This window comes from Eumetopias jubatus, unplaced genomic scaffold, assembly GCF_037043125.1.
Source record: "Eumetopias jubatus isolate StellerSeaLion01/CBP00866 unplaced genomic scaffold, mEumJub1_p1.0 scaffold_5, whole genome shotgun sequence".
Taxonomy (NCBI): domain Eukaryota; kingdom Metazoa; phylum Chordata; class Mammalia; order Carnivora; family Otariidae; genus Eumetopias; species Eumetopias jubatus.
This window is the reverse complement of record NW_028274811.1, coordinates 35963655-35976340: the sequence shown is the minus strand read 5'-3', so window position 1 is coordinate 35976340 and position 12686 is coordinate 35963655. Positions and strand designations below refer to the sequence as shown.

Genomic DNA, 12686 nt, shown 5'->3' with positions numbered 1-12686 from the left:
ATAGATCCTTAGAAGTGTTACATCTGCTTGTTGGACTGATCCCTTTATCGTTATGTCATCTCCTTGTCTCTTGTTACACCCTTTCTTTTTGTCTGATACAAGAATTGCTTCCGTGGCTTTCTTCTACATTTGCATGGAATATTTTTTCCATCCCTTCCCTTTCAGTCTGTGTCTCTCTTTATATCTGAAGTTAGCCTCTTGTAGGCTGCATATGGATGGGTCTTTTTAAAAATCCATTCAGCTACCATATATCTTTTAATTGGAGCATTTAGTCCATTTAAGGTATTTATTGCTAGATTGGTATTTATTGCCACTTTGTTCATTGTTTCTAGTTGTTTTGTTAGTTCTCTGTTCCTTTCTTCTTCTCTTGCTCTTCTCCTTGTGATTCGGTGACTTCCTTTAGTGTTATGTCTGATTTCCTGCCTCTTTATTTTTTGTGCACCTCTATATAGCAGTCTCTTTTAGGTTGATGGTCACTTAAGTTCAAGCGTGTTCAAAAAGCACTACCTTTTTATCCCCTTTGATGGTTTTGATATCCTATTTTAGATCTATTTTGCGTACCCTAAGTACTATGGATCTAGGTGATTTTACTGTTCTTGGGTTTTAACCTTATAATACGAGCTCTATGTAGGTGCTTGATCCACTACCTCTACTATAAGTTTACCTTTAGCAGTCAGAGTGGTTTTGTCGGTTTTTTTTTTTTTTTCATAATTTCCTTATTTCTAGTTATGGCCTTTTCTTTTTCATTTAAGAAAGTCCCTTTAACGTTTTTTGTAAGGCCGGTTTGGTGTTGATGAGCGTTTTTCATTTTTGTTTGTCTGGAAAACTCCTTTATTTCCCCTTCAGTTTGGAATGATAATCTTACCAGGTAGAAAGAGTATACTTGTGTTTTCAGTACCACTCCCTTCCAGCCTGTAAAGTTTCTGCTGAAAAATCTTCTTCCCTTTTATGGAACAAGTTTTCTCTTGCTGCTTTGAAGATCCTCTGTAATGTGTGTGAATCTCTTTGGGTCCACCTTATTTGGATGGGCTTGTGTGTTTCTTTCACCAGGTTAGGGAAGTTTTCAGCCATTATTTCCTCTCTTTCTCTCTTCTCCTTCTAAGACCCCTACAATGCAAATGTTAGTATGCTTGGTGTTGTCCCAGAGGATTTTCTTAAACTTTGCTCAGGTTTTTAAAATTTTTTTCTATGCTGTTTCGATTGGGTGATTTCTACTAACCTTTCTTCCAGGATCACTGATCCCTTCTTGTGCATCGTCTCATCTGCTTTTGATTCCTTGTAGTATATTTTTCACTTCAGTTATTGTATTCTTCAGCTCTGGTTCTTTATATATATATATATATTTTTTTTCTATTTCTTTGTTGAATTCTCACTGTGTTTATCCATTTATCTCCTGAATTCAGTTAGCATTTTCATAAGCACTACTTAGAATTCCTTATCTGGTAGGTCGCTTATCTCTGTTTAAGTTTTTTTTTCTGGAGTTTCTGTCTTACTCTTTTAATTTGCAACATACTTCTGTCTCCTTATTTTGCCTGTTTCTCTGTGGTAGTAGATCAGTTACATCTATTAATTTTGAAGGAGTGGCTTTGTGCAGAAGGTGTCCTGTGGGGTCCAGTAGCCGACCCAGGTGCCCAAGGAGTAACCCCTGGGTGGGCTCTGTCCACCCCTCCTGTTGCAGTGGGTCCCGATTCATATGGACTCATTGCCGTGTGTGGGGCTGGCTTAACCCGCAGTATGGCCGGGCTGGTGGGCAGGGCAGGCCTCCTGCACAGCTGGCTGCAACTGTTGTACGTGTTCCCGCTTGCTGGGCTGGCACCCAGGGCAGGGTGCTTGGCAGGGGCTGTGGTCCCTGCAGGAGAGGTCGGGCAGTAAGCCACTTGTGAGGGGCTCCAGGTTGGCTGGATGGGGTGAGTTCACAGGGAAACACTGGGGCCAGGCATGGTGCTAGCACAATAGAGAGAAAGTGTTAGAAATGGTGTCCATCGGTGCTAGTCCAGCTAGGTAGAAGTGGCAAGTACAAAATGGTGCCCGCCGGGGCCATGTCCCCGGGGAGTGCTCCAAGTGATCCCTGCCCCTCTGGCACACACCCCACCGTTAGTGAATGTACTTCCTTCATGTGTCAGCCAGGTGCTTTTCAAACTGCTGCCTCTGCCCTGGGCCCCCACACAAGTGAGAATGCGTGCACGCCCTTTAAGAGTGCAGTCCCCATTTCCTGCTGCCCTCTGGCTCTCCTGGCTATAAGCCCCATTGCTTTTCAAAGCCTGTCATTATTGGTGCCATTCACCTGGGCAGTGGCACCTGATGCAGGGCTCAGGCCCCTCCTTCCTCAGTGACGGCCTCTGTGGTTGCGCTCTCCCTCCCACTCGTGGGCCTCCCCAGCAGGCGTGTGGGGCCTGGCCAAACTGTGTCTCTGCCCTTCCTGCACATCTCAGTTGGGCTCTCTAACAGCCTTCGTTGCGTATGATCTTTCCTGCTCATCTTTGCTGCTTTCTGCGAGAGCCGTTCCACTTAGAGTTGCAGATTTTTATGTGTCCGTGCAAGGAGGTGAGCCCAGGATCCCCCTTTTCCTCCCACCTCTCAAATCTCTTAATTATAGGCAATTTCTATTCTGTGATACTAATGACAGAAGAGAGAAAAAGCAGAAATTATTTTTAATGTTTAACTTTACCTCAAGACTATCTACTTGGTGACTCACACAAGATTTTAAAAACTCTGTCGAGCTTGAATGGATATTACCCTGCAGGTCCTTGCCAGACAACACAGTTACGAAGGTAAGGAGCAAAGATTTTGGAATAAGGCAGTGCTGAATTCAGATCCAGGTTGTGTTCATGTGACTTTGGGCAAACAAATGGCTTAACTGTCGTCAGTAAAATGGACTAGTAGGAACGATTATTTGAGGTATTATACTTATTAAAGTACCTAGCTTTGAGGAGCTTGGCATATAGAATTAAAATATCCATCACCTGGCTTAAAATATGAGTATTACCATGATTGGGAGTGTTTTGTTTCACCTCCTAAAAACCGTTTGTCTTAAATTCTTCATCTGCTTTCTTGTATTGCAGATGCCCACTAAGTAACTTTTACATCCTTTTAAAGACTTCTTTACCTCTTTTTTCGGTCCTCTTTGAGGGACAAGTTGTCCAGTCTTTTCACTGTTTATTCAATCCTTAGAATTCTTCCTTTAAATTGTTCCAATGGATATTAGAAACCAGGGTGTGAAGTAAGAGCATCATCACCAAACCCCGAGGGAAATGTATACAGCAAAAAGAAAAACAAAAACACCATACAATAAAACGACGACAAAACCCTCTCATCTGGTAGACTGGCATGATAGAGAAACCAAGAAATTTTCGCACTAATATAAAAATCTGAGAAATGAAAGATCAATCCTTGGCTTTGGACTGAGGGAGGAAGCATGTGGCCATAGATCAAGTTGGGGTTGGTTCTGAGAGTTTCATTCCTTCCTTTATACTAATATAAATATGAATAAGGACACAGCTGCTCTGAATTGATTTTACAAACGTTTTTGTAGGGATTTAGGAATTGTGCTAATTGTGCAGAATGAGATGAGCATTGGTGTGTGGGTCATTTGAAAATTTAGTCCAACAATACAGACTGTTGCACGATTTTAAGGCAGCTGTTTTTATCTGTTTGACCTGTTTGGGGCAATGGTTACTTGGGCAAAAATCTTGATTTGCAGATCCTGGTTGGAAGGGAATTTGCTACCTTTCGTTGTGTATCACTAAAGAAGTCAGACCTCTGGCTACAAAAGTAGAAGGCCTTCGTACCTCAATTTGAAGACCTAGATCTACCTCAGTTTCTTAGTTTTGCCACTTTATCTTTGTGAGAGAGGTGGAGTATCAGTTAAGAACACTGTTTTTGTTGGCCGAAGGACCTGGGTTTGAATCCTGGCTTTGCTAGTTACTATGTCACCTTAGGCAAGCCACCTTCTCTAAATCTCAAAAACAGAACTCACCTCATAGGTTTGTGGAACACATTAAAGGGGGTAACGTATATAAAGAAAGAGTTTCCACAGTAGCTCATAGTAGTAGTTAGGTGATAACCTATATTCTGGCTATAATCTCAAACATCTACCATGTTAGCTGCCTTACATTCTTTTGCAGAACAGATAAAGATGATAAATAAACTAAATACATTAACATCTACTGGACACTGTACAAGATGATGGTAATATAAACAGGCCTAAGCCATGGCCCTTACCTAAGAGGAATTATTGATAGAAACCTCCATCAAAAGGTATCCTAGAATCAGCTATGTAAAGTGCTACATGGCAGTGTTTAAGGGAGTCTAGAGGTTGTCATGGAACCGAAAAGCCATGGTGGACACTCCAGGCTTGGGGAACAGTTCTTATAACAATATTCCCAGGAAACATGTAGCACATAGTAGTCACTTCATAAATATTTATAGAATCCAGGATCCCTAAGTGATAAACCAAATGGTTTGTGTAGAGGGGTGGGAAGACCTACAATTGGAGAAAGAAACAAGAGCCAGAATGTGGACCCTTTTGGGCTTGAACTATATATAGTGGAGGAGTCCTGGAGAGTTTATTAAAAGACCCATGATGGACAAAAGCAGTTTTAGCAGTGTGGGGAAGGAATGGAAGGAGAAGCAGTGAAAGTCAGGAGGACTCTTTAGTATAAACCATCATTGTGGTTAAGGCAAGAGAGGGAAGGCGTGTGTTGAGATGGCTGCAGTCACAGTGGACAAGAAGGAGAAGATACATGACCATGCCACACGGAGTAATAAAAAAGACTGGAAAGGGGGTTGAAATTGGCAAAATTTCTGCATTTAAGCCCAAGTTACTAACTATAGTAACTTAGAAATAAGTTCCTTTTGTCAGTTGGGGCAGAAATGAGCAGTGTTTGGTTTCCTTAACATCTTATTCAAGTGTTTCACAGCAATTGTATTACAAATTACAATAAATGTTCAAAATTCCAGAATCAAAAACAGTTCACTTCAAACTAATGTAAAATGAAGTCAAATACAAACCATCAGTTTAACACAATTCTAAATTAAACTACAAACCCGAAATAGACCGTAGCTGATAAAGTCTACTCAATCTTACAAACTGGACGTATATGACTGAAACCCAGGATGACTCCCACAGATGCTGGGACCAGCCTAAATTCAAGCTTACAGGGTGATTGCAGATAATTATAATTACAATGGCCTTCAGCTCTGGACCCCATAATGAATTTACCTACTGAATAGCACGGTAGCTTAACCAACTTGATTGGCATCTGACTCCCTAAAAATAAAATCCAAACTACATATATACGTTGGTATATGAGAAAAACCAAATCATGAAAAGATAGGGAAAAAAACATTACAGGTGAGATGTGAGCTCAAAAACACAACTCCACAGGGCGCCTGGGTGGCTCAGATGGTTAAGCGTCTGCCTTCGGCTCAGGTCATGATCCCGGGGTCCTGGGATCGAGTCCCGCATCGGGCTCCCTGCTCCTTGGGAGCCTGCTTCTCCCTCTCTCTCTCTCTCTCCCCCCCTCCCCCTCCCTCTCTCTCTCCCTCTCCGTCTGTCTCTCATGAATAAATAAATAAAATCTTTAAAAAAAAACAAAACACCACAGCCATCAGTTTCAACCTTTGGTATCTAGTGTGACAGACATTAGGAGAAGGTAGTAAGCATCCCATTGTGTCACACCTGTTCTTGAATTCTTTGAAGAGGTCACATTCCTAACTCTGTATGTACCAGGCCATCATTATCCCTGTGTGCTCTTAAGAAGTGAGGAACACACATCCTTACTCCACAACGTCATTACTGGTTAAAATTCATGTCTGCCGATGCAGGGAACAGAGCTGAACACATGCAGCCTATGGTTTCAAGTTACCTAACACAGTGACCAGACTGAGGACTGATCCTTCCAAAGACAAAGAAATACATTTCTTCCGTGAAACACGTTAGATCAGACTTGAAGAAAGAAACGTAGACAAGACGACCCTATAAATAAATACACAGAACCAGAGAAGCTTTTTGCAGACCCAGATGTATTCTTCCTTCCCTATACCTCCAGCCCCACCTTGGGAAACATGGGCAAGCTCTTAGAGTTTACTGATGGAAGACCTTCATTTTTCAGGCAGCAACTAAGCCCAGAGATGTTAAGTGACAGGCCATTGGCGTCTCAAAGGTGTGACAAAGGCATTACCTTTTTCATGCATCCTTTACTGAAAATGCTCCTGGCTTTAGAGTATAGTGTTTGGTGCTCTAACCTTGTCCCCAAGATGAGTGCGCATAAATGATGCATAGTTTGGGGAAACTGTCTTAATATGTACCTTAAGTTAAAACCAGTAGAACCCTCTCTCAACAAAGGCAAAGCAAAGAGAATCATCAGTGTTTCTTCTCACTAAACAACAAAATGTGTGCTAGTTAAAACCATTTAACAGAAATATTGTGAAAGCCTTCCACCAATTTTTCTGTTTGATTTGAAAACTAGTCCATAGCTTATTATCAAACAAATCAGTAATCCTTTAGCTAATGCAGGCATAAATGGGCAGTCAGAAAATGTAATCACCTGGTGTGTGCAGCGGAGTATTTACATTCTTCCTAATGAAAAAAGATAAGAAAAATGCAGGTGACTTTGGTGTGTAAAAACCACCTTTTAGGGCTAGCGCTGGAGGGACAAATAAATTAATCACTAGATCTGTATAGTCCCTGGTGTCAGCTCTGTTTTCAGTCTCCCTTTGGACTTATCTTGAATCAAAGAATATTTAAGGCTGCCTCAGTAGGGTGCTTGCTCCACTTAACCATAGTTAAGAGGTTTTAAAATGTTTCTGGTCCTTGTTGAATTTTTGTTTTTCCTCTATGTTGCTGAAAGCTTATGGCACAGGGCTCTTAACCTCAGCATTATTGACATGTGAAGCTGGGTAATTCTTTGTTGTGGAGGATTGTCTTGTGCACTGTGGGATGCTGAGCAGCACTCTGATCTTTTCTCGCTAGATATCAGTAGCATTTCCCCAGTTGAGACAATCAAAAATGTCTCCACCCATTGCCAAGTGCCCCCCCCCCGGGGGGGGGGGGCAAAACTGCTCCCAAATGAGAACCACTGGTTTATAGTATTTGGACAAAAACTGGTAAGCCTATGAGAAGACACCTGTTCCATGTGTAGTTGGTAAAAATTAATCCAATTATAGTAGCTTTATTTTCAGGATTTTCCCCCCATGGTAATTAATACTCATTTTCTGAGGTCATATTGTTTTTGCCTTTTTTTTCCTCCAAATAAAAAATGTTGATTTAATTCACTTAAGTTGAAGGCTAAACCAACACCACAATTTAACCAACACCACCATTTGGGTTTGTAATGTTTATCATCCCTGTTCCTTTGTCTTTGGGGAGAAAGCCTCTAACTGAGTAAGCGATACTGGATCATTCTGCCAGGCACATTACAGTCCCCATTTAGAAATAGGGCAATTGAGATTGAGAGAGATTAAAAGGTCACCGAGCTACTACATTGCAGTTAGGTTATGAATTCTCGCCTGCCTGACTTAGAATCCCGACTATTCTCTGTAACAGCAGTTCTCCCTATGTAGGCCACAGACCCCTGGGAGTCCCCAGGATCTTTTCAGAAATACATTCAAGATAATACACAGTCTCTGTTTGCCTTTTTCACTGTGTTGACATTTGCAGTGATGGTCCAAAAGCAGTGATGAGTAACACTGCAGGCGTCCGAGGGTACAGTAGTCATTGTCTTCACTGCTATGCGCTCACAGTTCAAGAATATCCTGGAGGAAGCAAAATATTACTGATTTTCTTAAACTTCCACTTTTGACAATGTCCTTTTACTATCCATCTGTGTGACAAAATGGGAAGATGCGTAAAGCTGATGATGCACTTAGGCTGCACGCAGCACTTAGGCTTGTGTCAAAGAGAGGAGTAGGTGTAAGATTGTTTATGTTATGTGGTGAAGAGCCCCCTTCTTCATGACCTACCATGAGTAAACTATGGTGTTTAGCCTTGGGTGCTTGGCAAAGGTTTTCTCAAAAATGACTGAAGTGAGGTTATCACTTCACAGAAGACAACTGACAGTATTTGTTGCCGGTCTATAAAAATTTGAGCTTTCAAACAAAATTTAGAACTTTGACTTCTGTCTGCCACTGTGAGCTTGACAGATGTGACTCTTATATTGTTTAATGAACTGTGTCAATATTTGGAAAATCTGCCTAACTGAGTGAAACAATATTTTCCAAATGACTAATTCATGACAGTACGAAATCACGCATGGGTCGTGCTGGCCCTTTGGCTGGACTGGAGTCCTTCGGCGGTGTCACAGGGTTGCACTTGGAGCTGCGTACCGTGTTGTCCTCACCCCTGTTTCCCAGTGGTGTTCATCATGGGCCATGTGTCTTCACTTCTGTGTGACAAAACGGACTTCTTCCACTGCTGTCTGTGGTACACTTGCCAGTTTTACACACACTCTGTGCTGACGTGAGGTAGCGTGGAAGGACTGAGGGGAGGCCAGGAGGCTGACTGGAGTTACAGACCCCGAGCTACACTTGCATCAGTGCATTTGCTCATGTCATTTGCCCTTTCCTTGTTGCCGTCGGTCGCTCGTGGTTCAGCATATGCTCTAATTTATAAGACAGAATTTGGGAAATACTGTCCTGGGTTTGGGGCTTTATACTACTTTCCACTTATATAATACTTAAATTTAATGCTTTTTTCCTAAAATCTCCAGTTTTCCTGAAACAGCAAAGAAGGAACATCTACAGAGTGCTTGCTCAGTTCAGGAACAATGTGCTAGATGTTGTGTGTATTCTCCTGTTTTCCCAGTGCACGCGCACACACACACATAGGTGATGTCCTCCTTCCCAGTCTGCTTGTGGAAACTGAGGCTCAACGCAGTAGCCACCAGCCCAGGGTCACACAGGCCTTTCAGTGGTAGGGCGGGAATCTGAAGCCTATCAGTTTGACTGCAAACAGGCCCCCTGATCACCCTCCTCCTCCTGTGCAGCCTCATCTCAGGGTGACGCCATCCTTCCATAGGGCTGCTGAGAGGCTCGATGAGGTTGTACTCATGAAGCCTTTTACAGCTAGAGGACAGGCACACCTCGTCATAGGGCACTCTGCTTTATGCACTTAGGGTTGGCACAGAGCGGCAGTTTGTAAAAAATGCAAAGTCGAGCAAGCCTTTCGGTGCCATTTTTCCCACAGCATTTGTTCATTTGTATCTCTGTGTCACATTATGGTAATTCTCTATTTCAGATTTTTTTGTTTACTATAGTTATAGTGATCTGTGGTGGTGACTCGCTGAAAACTCAGATGACGGTTAGCATTTTTTAGCAATGAAGTATTTTTAAATTAAGGTATATACTTTGTTTTGGGGGTTTTTTTTAAAGATTTTATTTTTTGTTAGACTGTGCACAAGCAGGGGTTGCAGCGGGCAGAGGGAGAAGCAGGCTCTCCGCTGAGCAGGGAGCCTGATGCGGGGCTCAATCCCAGGACCCTGGGATCATGACCTGAGCCGAAGGCAGATGCTTAACCGACTGAGCCACCCAGGTGTCCCTATACCTTGTTTTTGTAGACATAAAGCTCTTGCACACCTTAGTAGACTACAAAATAACTTTTATATGCACTAGGAAATCAAAAAAGTCATTTGACTTGGTTTCTTGCGATACTCCCTTCACTGTTGTCTGTGATCTGGAACTGAGCCTGCAGCGTCACTGAGCTATGCCTCTACTACAGAGCACTATTTAAAAAAAAAAAAAAAATTTAAATACATACACGTATGTGTTTGTAATGTATGTCAACACATATAATTGGGTGAGGAAAAATTACAGAAGCAACCTTTGAAATCTTTAAATGTTACTACTCATTTTCCATAAACAACTGGTTGGTCTCTAAAAATAGCTGTCAGATGGCAGAGATGGGCCAAGCAAGAATAGGAGCATCTTCAGGACTTAAGCCAAAGAAGTTTTTGCTTCCCTAACACATCGCTCTGTTCACTCACTCTAAGGTCCTCCTACTTTCCTGTCACACTCTGGCCCAGAGCAGCAGCTCTGCATTAGTTACAAGCTTCCGTCCATCCAGGGCGCCTCACGCCAGACCTACAGCAGAGTCACTTCAGGTGGCTCTCTCCCGTTGTAGGCTGTCAGCATGTGCTCCATCCACTCTCCCAAACTCAGCAGGGAATCAATACCTTGTGAGAGAGAAGTCTCCAGAAGTTCCTGAGAGCATGCACAGAACATCATGGAACCCTGGACTGGGGGGCGGGGGGGACTGTCCATTTGACAGAAGCCTCTTCCACAGACAGAGGATCGGCCGGGGGCAGCAGCTTCATTTGCAGATAGAACTGAGGGGAGCTTTTGGGCTTGTAGAAAGTCTCCAAAACAAATGAGGAATAGAGGATCTCCCAACACCAGAACAGCACTCAGCGGGGTGAGAAGTCCGCAAAAGGAAAAACGGGAACTGGGCAGAGCAGCAGATTCCCCCCTTCCTCCCTTTTCTTGAGGCCATCCCTTCCTGAGTGGGGAGGGCAGAACAGGGGTCCCCCTGCGGAAGCCCCGTGCTTTTTCCACCCTCACCACGAGCCAGCCGCGGGGCTGAGAGACAGTCTGGCTTCTGCATCCCCCCTAAGCCGCAGGGTCCACCCAGACGACCCTGGGAATGACATGTCGGCCCAGGCTCACGTACTGTAAAAAGCTGTAGCTCCCGGGGAGGACGTAGGCAGAGCTGTCCTGAGACATGAATGAATTTAGAAGATGCCTGTACAAGATCTTAAAAATCAAAAATTAACTTGACGTCCTAAGCAATTAAAGGGGTAGGAGGCATCTTTTCGAAGTGATGGATGCATACTGTGTCTTAATCCCGGTGGGAGATGCAGGCTATCCGGCAAGCCAGACTCATCAGCTGCACACTTAGAAACGGTGAGTGATACCGTACGCACAGGACACCTTCATAAAGGGGACGATGAATATAAATAAGCCCTCAGCAACTAACAATTACAGTTTCTAAGTGGATCTCATTTTCACCATTCTTCTGAAGGAATACTTAAAAAGAAATGACCTCACTCTTAATTTTGTCTGAAAGAAGAATCCAACATTCTTTGAATATATTTAGGTGGGCAGTTGGAATGCCTACTAGTCCATAAAGCCAGAGTTCAGTGTGAAACATGCTCGCTGGGGAGTGAGAAGGTAAGAGAAGTGGATTTTGATACTTCTTTGACAGTCATGACAATTACATCATAACCCTGCCCTCTTCCTTCTTTAGCCCTGGGATGAGACCAGATGTCAGCTCTCCTCCATCCAGCTCCTCTGCAGCAACGGGACCACCTCCCAAACTCTGCCTTGTGTGCTCTGACGAAGCCTCGGGCTGTCATTACGGGGTCTTGACTTGCGGGAGCTGCAAAGTATTCTTCAAAAGAGCGGTGGAAGGTAGTGTGTATTTTGAAGAGTTTTATTTTTCCTCTATTGGGTTCTTGTCTCCCAAGGTAGATTTTGAAGTTTCTGTTATATGTAAACCCCATTCAGGTTGGACGTCAGGAAGGGCTGGTGGGGTGGGGAGGTGGCCTCTTAGGCCTTCCAGTGGGAAAGAGATTTTAAAAAGCAACACAAGCAGAACTAGAATAAAACAGAAAAGTATGAATTCAGGGGCAGGAGTTTGGTCAGAGAACAGAAGGTAACTGTAAGAAAGGGGTGTCGTGTGAAATGGCGGTGTTAGGTTTGGGCGGTAACATCATGTTCATTGTACGAGAATCATGGGCTTTAACTCCCAGCAGGTAGTTGGCTCTGAAACTACCAACTATTCCAGTGTGACAGAAATGAGGGACAGTAAGGGGCACCTGGCTGGCTCAGTTGTTAAGCTTCTGCCTTCGGCTCGGGTCATGATCCCAGGGTCCTGGGATTGAGCCCTGCTCAGGTCATGATCTCAGGGTCCTGGGATCGAGCCCCGCATCGGGCTCCCTGTTACGCAGGAAGCTTGCTTCTCCCTCTTCCACTCCCCCTGCTTGTGTTCCCTCTCTCGCTGTGTCTCTGTCAAATAAATTAAAAAAAATCTTAAAAAAAAAAAAAGAAATGAGGGACAGTAAGAACTTATGAAGGGGAAAGTCTCTGGATGGGATTTTTTGTTGTTGTTGTTCCACTGAGCCAGGCATCTTAATTCAGCATAAGAGCTAGTCCCTGTCCAATGGGTGGTCACGGTCTACTTGAAGTGAAGGATGAGGTAACAGTTTCCAGGTACGGAGGTTAAAATACTGAGAAGCAAGTGATAAACTGCCTGAGGAGGTCAAGAAAGAGGTATTTCAGAGGAGCTGATTTCACTATATGAATATTATGAACTTTACCCTTGTTATGGATTCAGCCTACTGACAAGGGCAGTAACATCAACTCCTGCAAGAAAGAGAAATTCATTCCATTATTTTTGGAAGTTACTCAAATTATTTATTTCATGTTACCAGTGAATCATCTTGGGAAAAAATCATGTACTTTAGTTACTTGTAAAGCAGGTTGAAGGTAGTGTTGCCTGAATGCATTACCTAAAGCTCTGATTATATTAATTTTTAAAGAAGTGTAATTATCCATTCACAGTATGAGAAGGATTATTATTATTTGCCTAGAGTACTGTTTGCATATCCTTAAGAGTCAGAGGAGTCATTTTCTTTTGTTTGGATTAGTTTGTAAAGAGCCAATTATAAAACTACTCCTTTAACCCCACACAG

At 43.1% G+C, this 12686-nt stretch overlaps 1 protein-coding gene across 6 annotated transcripts in view; it reads left to right on the top strand.

Annotated features, from left to right (window-relative positions):
- The window catches only part of NR3C1 (nuclear receptor subfamily 3 group C member 1), a 124850-nt gene that overhangs the window by 85179 nt on the left and 26985 nt on the right, over positions 1-12686 (top strand). For 5 of the 6 annotated variants that reach the window (XM_088023302.1, XM_088023303.1, XM_088023301.1 and 2 more), the window contains exon 3: positions 11240-11406. In XM_088023302.1, the coding sequence (XP_087879428.1) occupies positions 11240-11406 (167 nt within the window). The remainder of the gene's footprint in view (positions 1-11239; positions 11407-12686) is intronic. The other variant, XM_088023306.1, reaches the window with a different exon arrangement.